This window comes from Phascolarctos cinereus, unplaced genomic scaffold, assembly GCF_003287225.1.
Source record: "Phascolarctos cinereus isolate Bilbo 61053 unplaced genomic scaffold, phaCin_HiC Scaffold_4;HRSCAF=312, whole genome shotgun sequence".
Taxonomy (NCBI): Eukaryota; Metazoa; Chordata; class Mammalia; order Diprotodontia; family Phascolarctidae; genus Phascolarctos; species Phascolarctos cinereus.
The window spans coordinates 406,051,382-406,073,331 of record NW_027555847.1 but is presented as its reverse complement, the minus strand read 5'-3'; the positions used below and the strand labels follow the sequence as shown (position 1 = coordinate 406,073,331).

General features: G+C 34.6%; 1 protein-coding gene across 1 annotated transcript in view; it reads right to left on the bottom strand.

Moving 5' to 3' along the window:
* The window catches only part of ADCY2 (adenylate cyclase 2), a 554,774-nt gene that overhangs the window by 41,736 nt on the left and 491,088 nt on the right, over nt 1–21,950 (bottom strand). Inside the window, exons 17-19 of the mRNA XM_021004443.2 lie at nt 19,581–19,697; nt 12,473–12,642; nt 2,953–3,037 (exon numbers count right to left, since the gene is read on the bottom strand). Of these exons, the coding sequence (XP_020860102.1) occupies nt 2,953–3,037; nt 12,473–12,642; nt 19,581–19,697 (372 nt within the window). The remainder of the gene's footprint in view (nt 1–2,952; nt 3,038–12,472; nt 12,643–19,580; nt 19,698–21,950) is intronic.

Here is a 21,950-nt window from a genome sequence, read left to right as displayed (position 1 = left end):
GAATAATAATCAAACAATTCACTTTACATAGAAAATGAAATCTTTTCAAGTGACCATTCAACGTGACATGTACAGTATGTTTGTACAGAGCTTATTAACAGTACATGATAAATGATCTCTGGAATTTTTCTTAAAGGTTGCTATGTAGATAAACATTATGCTTCTATGCTACAGATTTATTATTCTTATTTTTTTTGTTGTTGTTTTTTGTTTGTTTTGTAAAAGGCTATGTGTTTTGTGAAATATAAATTTTAGTGCCAGTTGGAATTATCTTTTGAATGCTTATACAACTGATAATAAGATTAGAGGATCCTATAAGCATCTGCACAAAGTGACTTTAAACTCTTTCCAAATCACTCGGCTTCTCATATGTTTTATTTGTCCCCAGTGCACACCCATCCAAGGAAGAAAAATGTCCATGAATATAAAGTGAGGGCTTCACATCTGAGGGAATGGAGATAATATTTATGAAGTTGTATTGCAAGGGGGAAGATCATAGGTTCACTGGACTTAGACTTTGAAGGGAAATTAATTAGAAAACATGCTTTCTTTTAACTACAAGCAGTAAAGAAGAAAATTAGGAACATGGCATGATACTAGAAGAAGGGAGAGACCATTAAAAGGGATTTCCCTTCTTTGAACCTCTAACTTAAACAACAATGAAAAAAGCTGTCAACCTCTATTTTTGGTCACCTAACATTGCAGTGAATTTGTAAACATTTTTTTAAACTGATATATCTGCATAAATGACAATTCAATTGTTTTGTGTACAGTACATATTTTAAATTCCAATTTAAAATTTTATTTTCCTTAAAGTAATAAGAAAAAATATTAATTTACTCAGGCAGTAAATGCATGTTTTTTCCCCTTTATGTTTCAAGAAGAATGGTGATGGAAAAGATCAACCTTAAGGCAAAATGCACTATAGACAAGCAATAAATAAATAATTAAGTTCCCAAATAACTGCACTGTGCAAATTAAAAAACAAATTAGAAAAGATGATCATTTTGCTGTCATGAATACTAATTTCATTTGAAAATTTTATTTGGAAAAATGCAAGAGTTTGCAACATATTTGGATTCAAGAAAGAAGTAGAGGCAAGAATATTACCACAGGCTTCTAGAAACAATTGTGTTCAAACAAACTGACGTTACTTTTTGAATGCATGAAGTATATTGGAACATCTGGTATCTAGGAAAATAATAATGATTATAATAACAATGACTTTTCTATAGAGCTTTTACATTTACAAAGCACTTTGTTCACAATAAGCCTATGAGGTAGTTAGTGAAATATTCTCATTACTATTTTGCATATGAGGAAACTGAGGCTAAGAGTTGCTTAAGGTCACTCAGAAAATAAATTATCAGGGCCAGGAACTGAATTCAGCTTCTCTAACTGTGAATTAAGGGCTTTCTACTGCCCCTTGCTATTTAAAAAAGAAAACAAAACTATTAAAAAAAGTTCCTGGGTTAGATCGTCAGAAGATTCTACTAGAACTTCTTTAAATAGGCGTCAGAAGAAAAATAGGTACCAGGAATTTTTTTTGCAGGTGTTAATTCTTTTAGGTAACTTGTTATCTTAGCTTATTCCTTAGGGACCATGTGAATGAATGTTACACCAAACTATAGACAAGTACCTAACTATTATATAACATGGTTATTTTTATTAACTTCTCTAATACACAGACCAGTTATTTGATTCAGTTATTTGAGACTTATGGAAACTCATTATCTTAATATACCAAGGACCAATGATTTTAGATCCTTGTTCATGGTCAGTCAGTTTAAAAAGAGGTAAGCTACTGTTTTCCGTGAGTTGTTGTGGCCAATGTCTTTCATTGCCTGATGGTCAACACCATGGTAATGGACTTCTCCTCCATTAGTATGAATGTAGACAGCCGGTATGATGCACTAAGCCTCTACTTGTAGGCTTTTGACTTGGTAGGACCTGCCAGAGATAGCACCTCTCCAGAATAGCCTTCCACAATTCAGGGTCATTTTCTCATCACAATAAGGTATTGGAACAGGAAACTTTTGCAGGGAATTACAGAATTTCATCATTGAAAGGAACTCTAGAGTCAAAGTGGTCTAACTTTTGCCTGACCAAGCATCTCCTCAGTAACATCTTCTCCTTGAAAACCTCTAGTGAGGGGCAATTAGGTGGCATAGTAAATAGACCACCAGCCCTGGAGTCAGGAAGACCTAAGTTCAAATTCAGTCTCAGATACTTACTAGCTGTGTGACCCTGAGCAAGTCTCCTAACCTTGATTGCCTCAAAACAACAACAACAACAAAAACTTCTAGTGAGGGGGAACCTACAATTCTCTGAAGTGCCCCATTCCACATTGTAGGGATTTAAACTATTAGCAAGGTTTTCTTTGCATGAAGTGCAACATTGTTTCTTTTTATCTTTATCCATTGCTTCTAGTTTTGCTTTCTTGAGACTAAGTTTAATCTCTCTTCTACATGTCAACCAATCAAATACTAACGACTGTGATCATATCCCCTTCTAAATTTTCTTTTCCTTGGGCTAAACATCATGCTTCCAAACATCCACATTAAAAACAAGGAAGACAGTGACAGAAATACACCTCAAAATATATATTCCAAAATAAAAGGAAAAATCCTATGTTCCAAAGGACATTTTCCCCCCTAGTTTCATATTCTTTTAAACATTATAGCCTTTTTTAAAATAGGTTCAGAAAATGGCTTGGTATTTTAAGGCTTAAATGGTACTAGAAGAAAAAGGTTGACTTTCTGTGTTCAAAACATTTGCCTGTTCTTGTCAAAGAGTTGAGAGCATTTACCCTTCAGGTTGTATTTCTGGACCTTGTCATTATGGGCTGTGTCCTCTCTCTTTAACATGTGTAGTTCCTAGATGTGGTTGCATGAAAATACAGACATAGGTACATACAAAAATCCTCATTAGTAGAAATAATGGACTTCTTACCTGTCTCCCCAGAACCAGTAATGTGACGAAGAATATGAAGAGAGACACAGAACCCATGGTCTTTAGATCTTTCCAAATGCCCGGTCTATACAACAAAAACAAAATACAGATATGTAAATTATTTGTGCACACTTATATGTGTATTTGTAGCTATTTTAAGATTCAAATTAAGAATAATGTTCCTACTCTGGGAGAAACACTGCAGTAAGACTAGTATTCCAGTTAATCTATGCAAAAGAAATATCATCTAATCCGTTGAAAGGAGAATGTTTAATTTTATATTATTTAATTCCAGCAAATATCACATCTATTGACATAGTAAGTGCCGGAGGTTGGGGGACTATGGACAAGAACAAAGATATATGAGACATTCTTCCTGTCTTATGGAGCATGCAGTCTATTAGGGGCAATAAGATATTCACACAAACAAGTATTACACAGCTGTGGCCTCTTAAGTTAATTTCATTCATTATATTACAACAAATTTGCTTTAATCCCCTATTTATCAACATGCCCAGGTTTTTAAAAAAGGCTTAGTATTAACTAAAAGATTCTTTGAGCTGGGCATGGTAGCACATACTTGATGTTAATCTATATCTATATCTATATCTATATCTATATCTATATCTATATCTATATCTATATCTATATCTATATCTATATCTATATCTATATCATCTATATCTATATCATCTATATCTATATCTATATCTATATCTATATCATCTATATCTATATCTATATCTATATCTATATCTATATCTATATCTATATCTATATCTATATCTATATCTATATCTATATATGTATATATATTTGTTTTATTTTTAATTTATGGAATAAAACAGTCATTCACATAACACAGTATAATAAAAAAAGATGATTGCACATGAAATCGAAATCAATTACATAGAATTCTCTTTAAATATATTAAAGCTATCATGTAAATTTCTTTTTTTTCCTTTCCTTCCTTCCCCCTCCCTCTTGAAATGGCTATCCTTAGATACAAATATGTATACATATATGTGTGTGTGTGTTTATACTTCTAGTTACCAGTTCTTTCTTTGGATACAGATAGGGTCTTCCTTCATATCTCCTTTGTAGTCAATTTGGGTATTTATTTATTTATTTAAGTCAAAATGACTTAGTCATTCAACATACATGTAATTCCTGATACCAGAGGGGCCGAGGCTGGTGGATTGCTTGAACTTACTAGGTCTTAGTTTAGTTAATTATCTGTACTAAACCAGGCACCAACATAGTGAGCCTTTGGGAGCAGAGGATCAGCAGACTGCCTAAGGGCGGGAAAACTAGGCCAGGTCAGAAATGCAGAGCAGTCTAAGGCTTCTGTACCCATCAGTATTGGGATTGGGCTAGTGAGTGGGTGCTGCAGTTCCATGCTGGGAGAGATAGGGAAACACAGTTTCAAAAAAAAGAAAAAAAAGGAAAAAGAGGCTCTTTGAGGAAATATGCGATTTAAAATCTATTGTTCTTTTTAAAGCTATACCTGTTTGATTATTTTTCAATAATTGTAGTAAAAGCAAGATTAATTAATAGAAGAGTGACAAAAGGTAAAAATTAGAGAGTTAAATGGATTGAAAGCTATAGCAAGCAGAGTGAAAGGTGGGGGTGGGGAAGGATAGTGTAGGGAATACAAAAAGGATTCAGGAGGAGAGAAGAAGATTTGACTTTGGCCTTGGCCAGGTTTCCTTTGACAACTCCCCCCTACCCCAACTTCAGCTGGAATGAGAACTTGTGAGTTTATACAATTATGAAAGATTTCGGATTTCACATCTTCCCATCAGCATTGCTGCCCCAGGATAGAAAAGACTGGTAATACAATCTGTATTAGGAGCCAAGGACAGACAAGACAGATTCACTATGCTTGAGGTGAACTTCTTCATCCCCTGATGAATAAAAGAAAAGGATTGGCAGCAACCAGAAGTTATAAGTTAATCCATTTGCCACATGTATCCTTAAGTCTGAACCCACTTTCCTCTAGACTCTGTATGTACTTGTAGAACTATGTATCACAGTCTTTAGGAGGGATGTTTTGTATATCTTACAGTATCGGTATTTTGTACAGTCTCACAGTATCATCTTAGCAAATATCTCTTTCTGGAAACTACTTAAAGCTGACTGGCTAAATTGTCATAAACTGACAATCTTGAGGAGTTGGAGTAGTAAACTGGAGAGGGCTTGAGCTGATGGCATTAGAGAATTATTCCTGAATCCTCAAGGGGTATACTTAGAACTCAGAGTCAGGGGGTCGGGTGGTAGGGGTGGGAATGTAGCTTTGTTCCGGAAGCTGAGACTTTTCAGTGAGAATGGATATTGAGATAAGGATTTTTAGAACTTATATGGACTTTATAAGCATAAAGATGTTATCACCTTAGGTGTTTTTTAATCTGGGATCTGAGGAATCAAGGCCATATTGACAGTATCACATCTATGTGCAAATGACTGTGGTGCTACATACATATAAATTATTATTACTAAATGTGAACTATTTGCCAAATAATATTTACTTAAATTATGTATTTATAGCTTCCCAACAGGGAAGGAATATATTTAAATTTTGACTAAAGTAGTTAGATTATAGAGCTCAAAGGAATTATAGATAATCTAAGAATAACTTTAAGGTTTTGAAAATAATTTTTCTTACAATAACCCTGTAGGGTAGTACAAATATTATTGTTACCATTTTATACATGAAGAGATTAAGTTTCTAAAAGGTTAAGTGAATTGCTCATTATTATGGAGCTAGAGTGTGTTTTTTAATTCAAACTTACAATCTGTCTGTGAAACTTCATTCCATTTCTTCTTAATATGCCTTTATTATGCTGCTGCCAAACAGAGTAAGTTCATTTCCTCGCCCATGTGAAAGCCCTTCAAATATTTGAAGAAAACTATCATATTCCTTTTAAGTCTCCTCTTTACCAGAATATACATCACCAGTTACCTCAAAAGATCCTCATATGGTATGAACTTGAGACCCTTTGTCATACTGGCTGTAATCCTCAAGAAATTCTATAGCTTATCAATGTCCTTCCTAAAATGTGGCACCTAAAACTGGACATAACACTCCAGATGTGTTCTGACCAGCGCAACACCTAACAGTTCTATTGCCTCCTTGCCCTTGTATATCATGCCTCTCTTAAGGCAGTGAAATATTGTACTGTAGTAGTTTTGTTGTGGGCTGACATGCTGTTGATTCATATTAGGCTTGCAGTCCACTAAAAACTCCTAGATCATTTTCAGATTGAACTGCTGTCTAACCATGCATCCCTCAATTTAAACTTATGAAATTGATCTTTCAAATCCAAATGTACAATGTTAAATTTACCCGTCTTAAATTTTACCTTACTTGGTATATCTATCAGGTTCTTTTCAAATTCTGACTTCTGTCCATCGTGCTAGTGTTCCCCCTAACTTTGTGCTTTCGGAATATCTGATAAGCATGACATCATCTATGGCATAGATTCTATGCCTTTATCCAAGTTACTGATAGAGTGCTAAGTAGCACTGGGCCAAATACTTCACTGGAGACTTCCTTCCAAGTTAACTTTGAATCATTAATGCTACTTTTTGAATCCAGGTTTTCAAATAATTCTTAATCCAATTAATTATGCTATCATGTCACCATCATTCCTCTGTTTTTTTTTTCTAAAAAATAGGATAAGAGACTTTGTCATTTGCTGCCTCCTAGAGTACTGTGTTGCTTCATCTATTATGTGAGAAACTCCTATTTAAAAAAAATCTATTTTAAGGATGTATTCTATCTTCTGTATTTGAAAGTTGCATTTCCCAATCATCAGGCAATACGGTGACACATTGGAGATAGCACTGGGCCTGGAGTCGGGAAGACCTGAGTTCAAATCTAGCCTCAGTCACTTACTATCTGTGTGATCCTGGGCAAGTCACTTAATCTCTGCTTTGGGTTCCTCATCTGTAAATTAGGGATACTATTAGCACTTATTTCCCAGAATGTCATGGTCTTCTTCAAGAATGAGGGACAAGCCACACAATTTCCCAGAATTGTTGTGGGAATCAAGTGAGATAATAATTGTAAAGTGCTTAGTACAGTGCCTGTGACACAGAAAATACTGTATAAATTTTAGCTATTATTGTTGTTGTTGTGCTTAGAGATAGCTAAACATATCCTTAATATATTTTAATTTAATGGAAGAGATAAGGTTTCTAAATAAAAAAAAAAAGTATTAGCCAGACAGCTTCTAATGAACTCTAAGAGCATTGGGCTTAGAATTAGAAGACCTGCGTTTGAGTGTTTAAGATCTCACACATACTTGTGTAGTTTGGTGCAGGAGATTTTGCCTCGATGGGCTTTGTTTTCCTCAGTTGTGAAGTGCAAGGATTGAAATCAAAGATTTCTGAGGCCCTTTCAACATCTAAATTTATTTGGCCTATGATCCTATGATCTTTGAAGTCCTTCCCATCTCTAACCTATATCTTTGAGAATATTTCTCCTTGGGACTTTGAATGGGACACACACCTACAATAGACTCACCATAATTGCACTTTGTAATTTAGCTAAGAAAGCTAAAAATGTTAAAATAGAAGAAGCTTGACCCTTAGTTTCAAGAATTCTAATACAAAGTGGAAATGAGGAAATAGAAGAAATACTTGAAGTTTTTGATGAGCCTAAAAATAAGCTGCTCAGGTAAGACAAGGATAATCCTTTTCCTAGGTCTCAGAGGAGAGAGAAGAAAAAGCAACCAGTCCATGAGACTTCAAACATATTCTGATATTTCCTTTTTTAATTCTATACAGGTAAAATAAGAATCAGTTTCCTAAAAATGCAATTATTGCCAGAACTATAGTTTCATTCTACATATCAGATGAAATGTAGATCACTTGAAGCTTGTAGAGCTCAGGTGCTGGCTCCTATTGTCAAACTCTCTGTCTTTTGTTTTAAGCTAGCAATGTTAGTGAAGTTTGATTTATTTTAGAAGTTTATGGAAAACATGGAAATAACTCACCCCCCCCCAAATAAAATACCTAGGTGTTAAATTAGTTTCACATTTGGCCAGATCACTAATGACCATAATAAAATGGCAAGGCTGGTTCAATATTTGAAAAACAGTGAACGTAATCACATAATCATAATAAAAACATATAGTGAGGAATTGATCAAGGGACCCCAATCAATGCCCCACTACAAACACCAAACATTATATTAATAGACAGGGAAAAAAAAGCATTTGATAAAATCTAACACTCATTTATTAAAAAACAAAAAAAAAAAAGCAAAACTATAAAGAGTGCCTTCTTACCCTTTTTTGGACCCCTTTGGCATTCTGGTGAAACCTATGGACCCTTTCTCAGAAGAACATTTTTCAACGCATACAATGAAATACATAGGATTCCAAAGGAAACTATTTTGGAATAGTTTTCATACTATTTAAAAAAAAAGTGACAGGTTCATATACCCTAAGTTAAGAAGGTTTTTTTTTTTAAGAGAAAAAGGAAGAAGGATAAGAAGCAAGAAACACTTATTCGTCTTTTATATCTACCATTAACTCATTTTGTAGAGTAGGGGCAAATCATTTGGCCCCTCTTTGCCTCAGTCCTCTGCCTGGTTCTAACTCTATAAATAAAACTAATTCAGTATAGCTCACTGAGATGGTTTGAGGACAGAAATAAAATGGTAAATATTAAAGCCCTAAGAAGAAAATTTGGAGTGCTATAAAATTCTGGGTATTATTATTTAGTAAATATCTATTCTAGTGTTCCTGGTGATGTTATTTAGAGAGATTATGTGTCTCCCAAAGTACTCAACCCACTCTCTGGAAGTCATTTTCTCCCTGTCAGAAATTTCTTAATCTAATTTTCTTATTTTGCTTCAGATTTATACCAAATTCATGATCTTTAAATCTAATAAATGGAAATTTAGAACACATCATATATTTCATGGGAACATGAGTAATGATAGATGAAAATGCTTTATTTAGGAATTTAGTACTAGGTTTCTTTCTATAATAGAGAAACAAACATCTTTTTTCCCCTAATATGTTTAAAACTTATGAGAAATTTTAGTTCTTGCCCTGATGTTTGCTTACAAATTACGAAGTATATTTAATTTAATTACAAATAATTAAAGAATTCACTGTCACCAACTAGAAGTAGCATATTATAATATAATTTGCCCTGGACTTGTTATCATAAAAACTGGGTTTCAATTCCTCCAATTCAAATAACCTGGGCTCAGGTCCTCACTCTGTGTTAACCAATGGCCTTAGACAAATCACTTAGTTTCTCTGTTCCTTATTTCCTCATCTATAAAATGTGGGGGAAATATTTTCATTACTAATCTTACAAAATTAGTACAAGAAAAGCATTTGTTAAATTGTAAAATCTTACATAAATATATTGTATATAAATTGTAAACTCTTATATAAATATATTATACCTATATATATAATATGTAATGTTATTATGGATAACACTGAATTTTGTAGAATGGAAGACAGAATATTCTTACTCTTCTGCAAAATTGAAAATATAATGAAAGACTGAAAATATAAATGAAGGAATCATTGTTCAATTATTTGTTCCAGCTAATCATCTTTAGAACATTGGGAAATATGGAAATACTGGAAAGAAAATTGAACAAGATATTTATTTGTGAAATAAGACAATAATTGCAAAGTACTTAGCTCAGCTCCTGGCACATAACAGACACTATATAAATATTAACTATTATTATTATTATCTTAAAATAACCTAAGGTGTTTCCTTCTATCCTTCCACTCAATCTAACATTAAAGACTGCATACAACTCCTCAATGCCTTGAACTGAAAACAGAATAGGAGAAGGAAAATTTAATTCAGCTCACATTTGTACTAAATTTGCTTACAGTGAACAAGGAAAAAAAATCCTACTGAGAATATTTTGGTGGAAGAACATTTCACCTCTATTCACAACATAGAGAAATGCCTATCTCTATACAATTTATCAAATAGTAAAGCCAAAGAATTATACCAAGGCAAAAATTATAATCATGTAATGGCTGATTTTCACCTTTTAAATAGTTTTAAAGATCTGCTTTACTTTTAGTTGAATTAGATGAAGTGTAAAATGCATTGAAGTTGGAACCAGAGGACCTGGGATAAAATTCCAGTTCTTTTGGTTACTCGCTTTGTGATCTTGGGCAAGCCACTTAACTTGTTTGAGGTCTCAGTTTCTTCATATGTAAAATGAGGTATGGTGTACCAGATGATTTTGATGATATTTACTTTGCCATCATGAAAATTATCTGGGAGAATACATTCTCCTTAGTTTAGATTCCCCAAATTTGTTCCTATTTATGAAGGAAATCTAACTCATGTTTGGATATTCTATACTTTCTCAAGTCATGATCTGCTGTCTTTCCCCTGTGATTGGAAGACTGGAGGGTGAAGCACTAAACTTCTTCCAAAACCTTCCTTCATAGAAAACTCACAACCTTCTTGGTAACTCCATCCTCCATCATCAACTCTAGTTGGTTCCACTCCACAGAAGTACATGCTTCTTGGTGTCTCACTCCCATACTTTTCAGCTTTTTTTTTCTTTAATGCTTTATCTTTCTCCATTTATTGTAAGCTTCTTGAGGGCAGCGGCTCTATCTCTTTTTCTTATTGGTATCCCCAGGGCTTGGCACAAAATAGGTATTTATTAATGCTTATTGAATTGAATTATACCTAAATAATTAATTGTTAAAGAAATAACTAATATAAAATACTGAAGGCAGTGAATCTAATCCTTCTTAGAAGAGAGACTGAATTGTTTGAATTTATTGATGTAGGGCCTTCAACATGTCTAAAACGTAAATATAAATTTAGTACTCTACCTACCATAGTACACTGCTTTTCATTCCAGAGGATGATTTTTATTATTAGAAACTGGTAGGGCATATTCACCATTTTCTAAAGACTAAGTTAAAAACTAACATTAATGCAATTTTCTTGTTCAGCAATAGGAGACAAATAATTTTAGCTAAACCCTCTCCAAAAAAAATCAAAAACAAAAACAGAAGCAGAGAAGCAGATTACAACAACAGCAAGAATAAAACCCTGTAGAATTAATTATGGAATGAAAGAGTACTCCAAATCACTAAAAATAAGAGAAATTCAAATCTCTCCTCTCCCAGGCACGTTGCCTAGTACTAAATCATGAATTATACTTAATTTTCATCTCACACTCAGCTAATTAGCAAAGACGACAAAAAAAATTGTCAGTATTGCAGGGGTTGTAGAAAACTTGTAGAAAGATGGACATACTAATGTCATTTCCCACCAGATGCACTGCTTTTGGACGTATTTGAAACTCTGTCATGCCTTCCTTTCCTAGGAAATTCATCACTGGGAAATCTCATTATCTGACAAGATTGGATCTGCCTGGTACTCAAATCTCATCAGTATTCTTTGCCCCTCAAATTGGACCCTTTGACTGGAGGACGTGGCCATGGGTTCCAGGGCCTTTTATTTTAAAAGTGGGCTCAGCACAATTTTTCTCCACATTTCCCACCAGCTACCCTGCTTTTGGACATCTTTGGAGCTCTCCAACATGCCCCTGTGTCAAGTGTCTCTCCCCTTCCTCTTCTTACCTCTCACTTTTCATGTTTGTTTTGTGTGTTGTCTTTATTTTTATTTGTGTCTCCAGCTCAGTGCCTACTGCATAGTAGGCATTTAATAAATATTTATTGACTGACTGACATTGGTGGAACACAAACTGGTAACTCCATTCTGTAAAGGAATTTGCAATTAAGAAAATACAGCAGCTGATATATCCATATCCTTTGAGCCAGGCATATACTACTAGGCATACACACTCAAGGAGATCATTGACAAAAAGGACCCCATATATGCCAAAATATTTATAGCTGCATATTTGATGGTAGCAAAAACTAGGAACAAAGTAGAGGCCCATCAAATGGGGAATTAGTTAAACAAATTATGGTACACAAATGTACTTCCCAATGAGGATAGTTCTTCCAACAAGAATAACATTTAATAATAAAAAAAAATGAGTGTAAATGAAGCTGTAAGTGAAAATAGATAATTTTCTAAAGCAACTTTAAGGAACAATATTAAGAGCAGTAAGAATTAATGAAGTTCAATCCCCCCAATTCTCTAGTATAGTAAGAAATCTTATATTCTATTTTTTCAACCTTAGCACACTGTAAGAAGTCTCTTCTCTTCAAAGGATGCTGCCTAATGCTAAATCATAACTCGAATTAATAAGACTCATAACAATTATACAGATGTGTTTTTGGACATATGGTAACAAACATCTATGTAAACTCTCCCTTCCAACAATTTCCTTTCAGTTCCACTGCTGTAATTACTGTGCAAACACTATCATAAATGATTTCCAAGGATGTCCTCAATTCCCATAATTACTACATTGTAACAATGGAATAATAACAAACATCTTCCCATTTTGCATTTACTCACTACTCCAATTTTTTTTTTACTGTTCACAAACAAAAAGATTTCATGTAGACAGAACACAACCTACCTTTTAATAAGAAAGTTGCTGTAGTCATCAAGTATAGAGGCATGAGTTTGTAAGAGGATGATATTGTAAGCCACAAGTGCAATCAGCATGATTATCATTTTCAATTCATAGTTTATCCGTAGGAAAACAGAACAAGATATCAAGCCCAGAATGCAGCTGTAAATGAAATACTGGAACATGGGGAAAAACCAAGAAACTTATTTAGAATCTGATCTGAGAAATCAGAAGAACAAACTCAATATCACCACCAACATTATACTGTCAACTTCCAAACCTCATGTAGCTAAAACTCACATCAAAGATGAACACATAACAGGTATCTCATTCAATAACATTTCATCCCTCAATCCCCAGAGACTAGTTCAGATCTGGTCTAAACTGAATGGAGGGTCTTCTAGTGGTGCAACTGAATGATGCCTGCCCTAAAGACTATGGAAATGTTGACATTTCAAAGACTCCTACAAGAGTTGCTTCAGGATGGTTCCTATGTAACTCAAACAGAAAATACTCCAAGTTAGGAACCATAAGAATCATTATTATATCCAGAAAACTTATTTTGACCACAAATACAGCTTGAAAATCAGTTAACTTATTGGTGATTTTGTTTGTTTTGGGTAGGAGACAGGGCTTTCAATGATATGGGGAAAATCCTTCTATTTATTAGTGATTGGCAACTTTTTGGTTTCTTCTAATCTTAGAGAGTTACCTGGGACACTGAGAGGTACAGCAATTTACCTAGAGTCTCCTAGGCTGTGTGTGTCAGAGGACTAGAACCCAGGTCTTTCCTGAGTCCGAATGGACTCTAAGCACTGTCCCACAGTGTCTCTTTATGGGGATGTTCTTAGTCTTAAGTAATCTTTTGCAAGGCAATTAAAAAGATTTTTTTTTAATAGAGTCTTTGACAAAAGCTTTTTTTTTTTGCTTTTTTGGTGAGACAATTGGGGTTGAGTGACTTGCCCAGGATCACACAGCTAGTAAGTGTCAAGTGTCTGAGGCCAGATCTGAACTCAAGTCCTCCTGCCTCCAAGGCCAGAGCTCTATCCACCTAGTTGCCCCTGACCAAAGTATTTATAAATATTTGATGGCAAGTAGTATTGAGCCTGCCTTATAAAGCAATACTCAATTCAATAAACATTTACCAAGCTCCTATTATGTACAAGACACTGGTCTAGGTGTTGGGGATACAAAGACAAAGTTGAAACAGTCTCTGCTGCGATGGAGCTTACATTCAACTAGGGGAATACAACATACAAAAAAGCCGACAAGTATGGTTCATGGAAAACTGATGAAGGAGAGAAAACTTTTAACTGGGGGGATCAGAGAAGATTTTGGTGGAGGAGAAGGTACCTGAGCCTTAGAAAATAAAAGAGCAAATTGGTAGTGGTGGGAGGAGTTTGGGTGTCCAGCTTCTCAATTCATTATTTATAATGCTATGTATACCATACTGTCTATTCCATTTACTGACACAGTAAAGAGTTAACTTTTTTTTTATAGTACTTTGAAATGGTACAGTGAAATCTCAACTCAACAAATTTTATCCAAGTACTTATAATTTTTTAACAAAACATATTTTTGAAACACTTTAAATATAATTACTATACTTAATTACTAAGTGATTCCTTTAGATTAGTTTTGATTTTACTACTGAACATTTATTTGATTGAAAAAAAAGAAATAAATCTAATTTTTTCATCGATTGCAAAAATATTACCTGGGTTCTTTGAAAAGAAAAGCAATAACAATAACTACATACCAAGACAATTTATTTTCAGTAAGAACTGTGCTGAAGAGAAGCAATCTAGAGTGGTGGATGGAGAGCTGCCCTTGGAGTCAGGAAGACTCGGTTTCAAGTCTTAGCTGGACCCTCCCTGCAGTAAGACAACCCTTCTCCTACTCCTTAAATTGATTCTCTATCTCACTCACCTTCTATTCTCTCCAAAACAACATCCCTCCCCCCAATTTCTTAACTGAGGACATTGTATCAGACTTCAGAGGAAATCTCTATTATATGCATCTTCCCTAACAGTTTGTCCCCACTATTATCTTCCCTTTCTCTATGATACTCTATCTCTCTGGTTCTGGTGGGACATGGATATAGCCTAGTTCAGTTAGGACATAGGTTATTATCAACTCTTGTAACACTTTTTATCAGTAAGAACAATTTTTGGGGGTAAGTAAATTCTAATAACTGAAAACTCCAAGTGCAAGGGTTCCTTTGGTAAGATAGGGTAATATCTTCTATCATATTGTTACCCATGGCCTAGCTAGTCTATGTACAACCTACTGCTCTGTACAAAATGAAAAAAAGACTAGTTCTGGGGGGAAAAATCATTGCTAGTGAGAATTTTCAACCTAAAATAGTAAACATGAAATTATGGATGTCTAAAATACTTACTACATAATACAATCTTTAAGCATGAAAATAGACTTCCTTTTCTCTAATTCCTGAACTCTTCATCACTTATGTGTTCTGAACTCTATTATAACTATGTAACAAAGTTATTAAACTCTTTCTCATCCATGGGTCTTTACGTTGATTTCACAAGAAGGAAGTATCCGGCATATTAGGAAGAATACTCATTTAATACCATTTGTCTCAATGTTTAGGTGAGAAAAGTCAAATTCAATACTCCCAAATCATACCCTCTTCCTCAGTAAAAATTTTCTTAAAGATAAGTGGAACTGCCTATCAAGAAATATATGTCCCACCAAATTGAATTGAAAATGGAGAGGAGGAACTGGGATAGTTGAAACCAAAGCTACTCCTTCTTTCTATTTTGCAACGTCCCTAGAAGTAAATAATTGTGATCATTCTACACTACAACTGCCCTGATATGAGAGAGAGAAAAGAGCATAATAAAAGTCTAATTATGAAATTTTCCGAGTATACAAAAAAGATTTAGCTCTTGAAAAAGAGTGGCAGGATGGTATGCTTCTTTCCTTCTTTCCTCATGTTCATGCAGTTCTGTATTACATTATAAGGAAAGCTTGTGAATGGGGTGACCTTTTGAAAAGTCAGAACAGGGGGCCAATTATTGGGAAGTGTCAATTGGAGGACTCCAGGAATGTTCCTGTTTTTAAAAATGTCTCTTTCCCCTGTTATGAGGTGCCAGAAGTTTTTCCAATATAGAGGTTCATTTTGGATGATTTTTGAAAGCTAATTTTCTTATCATAAAAATATAAGTCTAGCTCTAACCCAAGTCCCTCATTTTGTATATAAGGTAATGAAGGCCCAGTGATATTAAGGAACTTGCCTAGATTCTTAACAATTAAGGCTATTTAAAAATAGAATGGGCTGCCCAATGAGGTAGTAGCTTGTTATCTCATGGGATGACTCCAAGCAAAGTCTGGACCACTTCTCCATCACGTTGTACAGAAAATCCTCATATTCGATTCATAGAGGCTAGAATACATTGCCCTTGACCAACCTTTTGCTCTGAAATTTTGGGATTCTGTTATATAACAAGTAAATAACACCATAATTTCCCCATAATGAAAATCTATTACTTTCAGCATCACTGGTTTATTCTGCCTACTTCATGAAAAGTCCAAGGTAGCTACAACAGATTAGGACAATTTGCAAGCCTCTATTTTGGATAACGAATCCATTAAATGATTTTTTTTTGCATCACTATTGAGACAGAATAAATTTGAACTTTGATCTGCACATTCCCCAGTGCTGTCCCTCCCATTCCCATTTCTCCCCTCAACTTGGACCTCTAATGATTTGCTGTTATTTAAAATGAGGTCACAGAAGAGTATAGAATTTCTTTAAGTAATAGCAATCTTGTTCTGCCAAATTTCATCTAAAAGTATTAGCTGGACCAATCTTGAAATGTTCATTGCCAGTCAAGCTGCCTTTTCTTTTTAAAGTTGATTCCAATATAGGAATATTTTCATTACAATGTAGGGTTAGAAACTAATTGCAAGTTTTTTCTTTGCTATGGCTATATAGGTGTGCTGCTAATGTTCTTAAAAGGTAGAATTTTTTTTAAATGACAGAAATTAGACAGTACAGGTCAGGTAACCATTTCTCTAAAGGGTCAAAGTGTCCCTCAAGTGCAGCATTGCTCAGTATTTTTTTTTGTTATTATTTTTTTTTAATCTCAGGATTTCATCAGGTTATCAGAGTCGGACCTTATTCTGACTTCAGGCTTTCCTCCAAAGTTGATTATGTAGGCTATCTAGTCCAGCCTCAACACTTTACAGAGAAAAATGAGGACTAGGGAGGTTCAGTTAATTGCCCAAGATCACACAGGGAGTAAACATAAGAAGTAGAATTTATGCATTAAATCACAATATATGATTCCAGTTATAGATCAAACAATGACAACTCACATATTTTCACATCTTAAGCTTTGCATAGCATTTCAGTCTCGACTAGATGCAACTAAATAGTGCAACATGTAGAATGCTGGGCCTGGAGTCAGGAAGACCTAAGTTCAAATCTGGCCTCAGACACTTACTAGCTGTGTGACCTTATGCAAATTTCTTAACCTTTATTTACCCTGAGAACAATAATAGCACCTACCTCCCAGGCTGGTTGTGAGGATCAAATGACAGAACATTTGTAAGTGGCTTAGGACATAGTAGGTGCTTAATAAATGCTTGTTTCCTTTTTTCAACTACTCTGGGAGGTACATAGTGTAAGTATGACCTTACCTAATTTTCACAGATGAGCCACCTGAGCTCAGATGCTAAGTGGCTTATGATCCTGTAGATAGTAAATGCTGAAGCCAGGACTTGAACCCTGGTTCCTAACCCCAAGTTGTGGGTTCTTTCTACTATACTACAGTAGCTTCCTACAATGGATTTCTGTGTATTCAATTCAACAGTGTTCATTAAATGCTTTCTATGTGAATGTCACCATGCTAGGCCTTGGGGAAGCAAAGATAAACATAGTCTGCCTTCCAAGAGTTTACATTCTGTAAATGTGAAATCTGTAGAGGGATATAATAATTATACAGATAAGGAAATGCACTATAATTTGAAGATGGGGAAGTACCAACCAGGGGGATCCAAAAAAGATTACTATGAAAGAGAAGCCCTGACTTACGCCTTGAAGGAAGCTCGGTATTGCAAGAGGTAGGGATGAGGAAGAAGTTTGGTTCAGGCAGGAAAGACATCTAGTACGAAAGTAGAGAGGTGAAAGAACATAGAGGAAGAGAGCAGTGATCAGGACAGACCCTCAAGGCACAACCAGAGTTAAAGGATGGGACATTTATAATGACCCAGCAAAGGAGACTGAAAAGAAATCAGCAGACAAGTAGGAGAGCCAAGAGAGAATATCACAAAAAAACATGATATGAATGTTTTAAAAAGATACATGGTTGGAGAGAGGAGGTAGGCCGCGGATGGCAAGGTGAGGATCAAATCAGATTTTTCTGTATGAATGGTCAGTACTTAAAATGAAGTGATTAATATCTCTTTTCTGGTATAAACCATTACCAGGGCAAAAGAGTGTTTAGCTAGCAAACGATTTATGCTCGTGCTTTTCAGTACCACAGCTAGGAATCATGAAAGACCCTGATTTCTGAAGAATCAAAGCTACAAGTGAATCAAAGGTCAACGGAAAGACTAAATAAATGTAAGTGCTCTACATCAAAGCCACATACAACTGGAAAAGGAAGTTGGGCTGGTTCAATAGTGATACTGGGCCATAACAAATGGATAGCTCAAATATCGAATTGATACTCATGAAATATCTCCCCTGCACCTCCCACCCTGCACCAAAATAAATAAATAAATAAAAGGTCTAGAGGAAGGGCTTTAGCACATTAGATTAATCCTCTCTGGAAGATTCCTAGAAGGAAATATATTTGTGTAGAAAACGCTTACATCAATTTGAAGAACCTCTTTACTTAAGAGGCTATGATAACAAGTGTTAAAATTGAAACACAAAGTGTTCAAGTTGCTGGTTAAAATGAATCAACTGGAAAAAAAATTATTGAGGGTATATGTATAAGAAAGTATCTGGAGCTGGGAGCTGGGATGAATACAGAAAAGCTATAAGATATGGTCCCTGCCCCATAAGGAGATTACATGCTAAGTTGGCAAATAAGACTGCTACATAGAACAATTGGCAAATAAACCAATAAATGGATAATGATAGGTGATGTTTTTATTCTGCTTTAAGGGTTGCAAGATGTTTCACATACATGGAAAAGAATGCTGCGTTAGTGCCTGGGGATTTGAATTCAAATCATAGCTCTTCTACTTATTAGCTGTGTGACCTTAGATAAATCACTTAATTTTTGCAGCTTCAGTTTCTTCATCTGTGAAATGGAGGAGTTGGACTGAATAATCCTTTTTGGCTCTGAATCTATAAAACTATGAGGAAGGTACTGAGGGTTTTATTATGCCCATTTTACAAAACAGGAGATGAAAGCTCAGGGAGGCCAGTGACTTGCCCACAGACACATAGCTAAAGTTAGAGTTAACAAATGAAATCAACCCTCTTCTGACTTCAAATCCAGCATTCCCCCACTGTACCAACCTACCTCTCAAGAACAATACCAAGAAGTGTTTTACAGATGAATGTTAAATCATACAGAAGCAGAAACAATTGGAAGAGACAACTATTTGGGGAAGAGGAAGATGAAATAGGAGTTCACATTTAAAGTTAATGAAGTGTTCATTTTTTTCTCTCTCACAGTCATTCTGTAGTCTAGGTAAGGTTCTTATTCCCATGTTAAAGATATCTGAGATATTGTGACTTCCCCATTTGTTTGGCCACAACTAAAACCCAAGACTTCTGACTTTAAACTCAAAGTTAATAGCTTTCATGAAATAGCATTAAGCTGGTCCTTTTACAATACATATTTGTAAATGTGACTTTTAACAGATTTCACTTGAAAGATCCTTCCTTGATGAAGCTGCCATTTTAAAAAGGTATTAGCCATTGCCTGTCTGAGTTTAAAGACAATTCAGAGACAATAAACTAGAATGTCTGATACCTATACATTATCTTTTGTGATATATTCATTTCCTCTTAAGCCAAAATAGCATTTTTCCTGTAGCTTCAATACCACTTAGCAGTACATGGATACAACCTAATGGGTGTTGAATTTAGCATGATACAATATAAAAAGAAGTAAAATATACTTACCGGCAGGAAAAAATACTTCTGTGTATTCTGAGAATTTTGGTCAGTTGAGTCAGGGAAACTTGAATTTGATGTGTTGAAATCTGAGGGGAGTGTTATTTCTGCCTCATTCAGGAAAAACTGTGAGAGGAAAACAATTTTACAGTGTATTATTATTATTATAAGCCAGATCAAGAAAGGAAACTCAGGAGGGTGAATTCTCACTCATTAATTACCCATTGTTTCCTTTGTGGTAAAGGAATAACTGAATTGATTTTGTTGACAGATGTGTGCCTTTTAGCTTTAAATATACCAATGTCTTTCTATCTGGAACTTTCTGAAGTTTTCTATTACAATGAAAGATGAATGATTGTTTAGCTAAGAATCTAATCACTATCCTAAAACAAAGAGATTAATATTAAGGATTCCAGCCCTTTTGCAAGCCTGGGGTTATTTCTTAGCCAACTATGTATTTAAAAGTGCAAAAATATCAAGGCTTATGCTATTTGATACTGGGTTTCAAATTTTTTTTCTTTTTAGGTATTAATTAGAAAATCAAATTACAATGAAAAAGATCAGAGCCTTTGCAAAGTATGCTATAGAACTTTCATTGATCTTATTTCAGAACCTGATTTAAATGAGTCAATCAGCATTTAAAAATCTGTGATAAAATATACATTAAATTAATGAGGAAAAATGACAAACCATTTTGCTTGCTGTTGGCTTAGGATCCCTGGCACCAATATCATATTACATTTCCTACTATTTTACGGATTAGGAATTCTCCTAATCACATAGGATGGGGAGAATGTAGACTATTCTATTAAGAATAGCAAAATTCTGAGAAAGATTTATTCTTTACAATACTAGAAAGGCAGATACACCCAGTGTAACATGATCCTGAGGAAATGAGGATAATTGGTCACTTTTATGGTTATTTGCTATATTAGCACCCTGAATAAAAGTGATAATCTATCTAGAAGCCAGAGAGTGTGCCAATTTCTACTTTAAAGAGGGAAAGTGAAGTTGAGTGAGTAGGTTTTAGCTTTTGCTTAAGGACAAAGCTAATCACTAATCTATACTGTGAGTCACTGTCACCAAAATGGGCAGATTTAAACCTTGCTAAAGTCTTGATTCCCAGTTTCTCTACTTGAAAGATTTTACATTTACTGATTATTCTAGAAAGAATCTCCTGGTATACAGACAAATCTTATGCTATTAGTATTTAAAACTGAAAGCATTTCCATCTTCTCATTTATTCTGTTAACTCGATTTACTTATAGTAGTAGCTCCTTGAAATATTCAAATATTAGCCACCTTAGGTTTTTGGATAAATACAACAAATATCAGCTAGAAAGTAAGTGTGGTTATTTAACATATTTGGGATAATGCACTGAGATTCTGAATAAAGTATTTTCAGCCTCACATTACTTAAATGAAATGTAGGAAAATGCTAATTTAAACAAATCAAAGAAGCTTGAGAGTTTTATTGATCTGCTACTGCAGAATTGATCAAAAGCATTACCATCACTATTTGACTGCTACTGTGGGAGCCATGAGGGGGGGAAAACAAAACCCTTAAATCAGATAGGAAGGAATAGAGAAATTTCTTGGCAAAAATTATGAGTTCAATATTTTATAAATACAGCTTCTGGGGAAGCAGAATATAATCCATTTGCATAATAATGTATCAAGGACTGACAAGTTAAAGGAAAATGCTTTACTTTGGGGAATTATAAAAGTAGACTTTCTAGATATTAAAAGCACAGCATTAAATTCTTAATCATATCACCATGTAAAAGGGAAGATGCAAAAAAAAATATGACTGAGGCGCTAAGCTTTTCCTCTTTTTTTTCCTTCCAGATACTGAAGAGCAATATGCAGCAATGTGGTATTTTTCAAATTGTATTTTGGCTGGAGCTTATTGTAACAAATGGAATACAATTTATGAAACCTAATATGAGTTGTAACTTTAGAAATTCTGGAGTCTACTCTAATTTTCTAGTCTAAGATCATCTCTTTCTCTTCCTCACAATACTTCATGCCTTCCAAACTGGACTACAGTCTGCATTCCCAGGATTCTTTATGATCTACTTCCTTGCTGTTTCTTAAACAAGATACCCCATCTCTCAAATCCATCCCTCATACCTGGGATTCTCTCCTTTCTAATCTATGCCTCCTAGTTTCTTGAAGTACAAACTAAAGATCCTGCCTCTTCAGAAGACCTTCCTGTCATTTGCTTTTTTTTTTTTTTTGGTATCCTTAAGGTGCATAGTGTTTTGTATCCCTAAGAGTACATAGTAGGTGCTTAATATATTCTTATTGAATGGCTAATATGGAAATAATGCTTTCGATTTCGCTTGTATAATTGGTATATTGCTTACTTTCTCAATG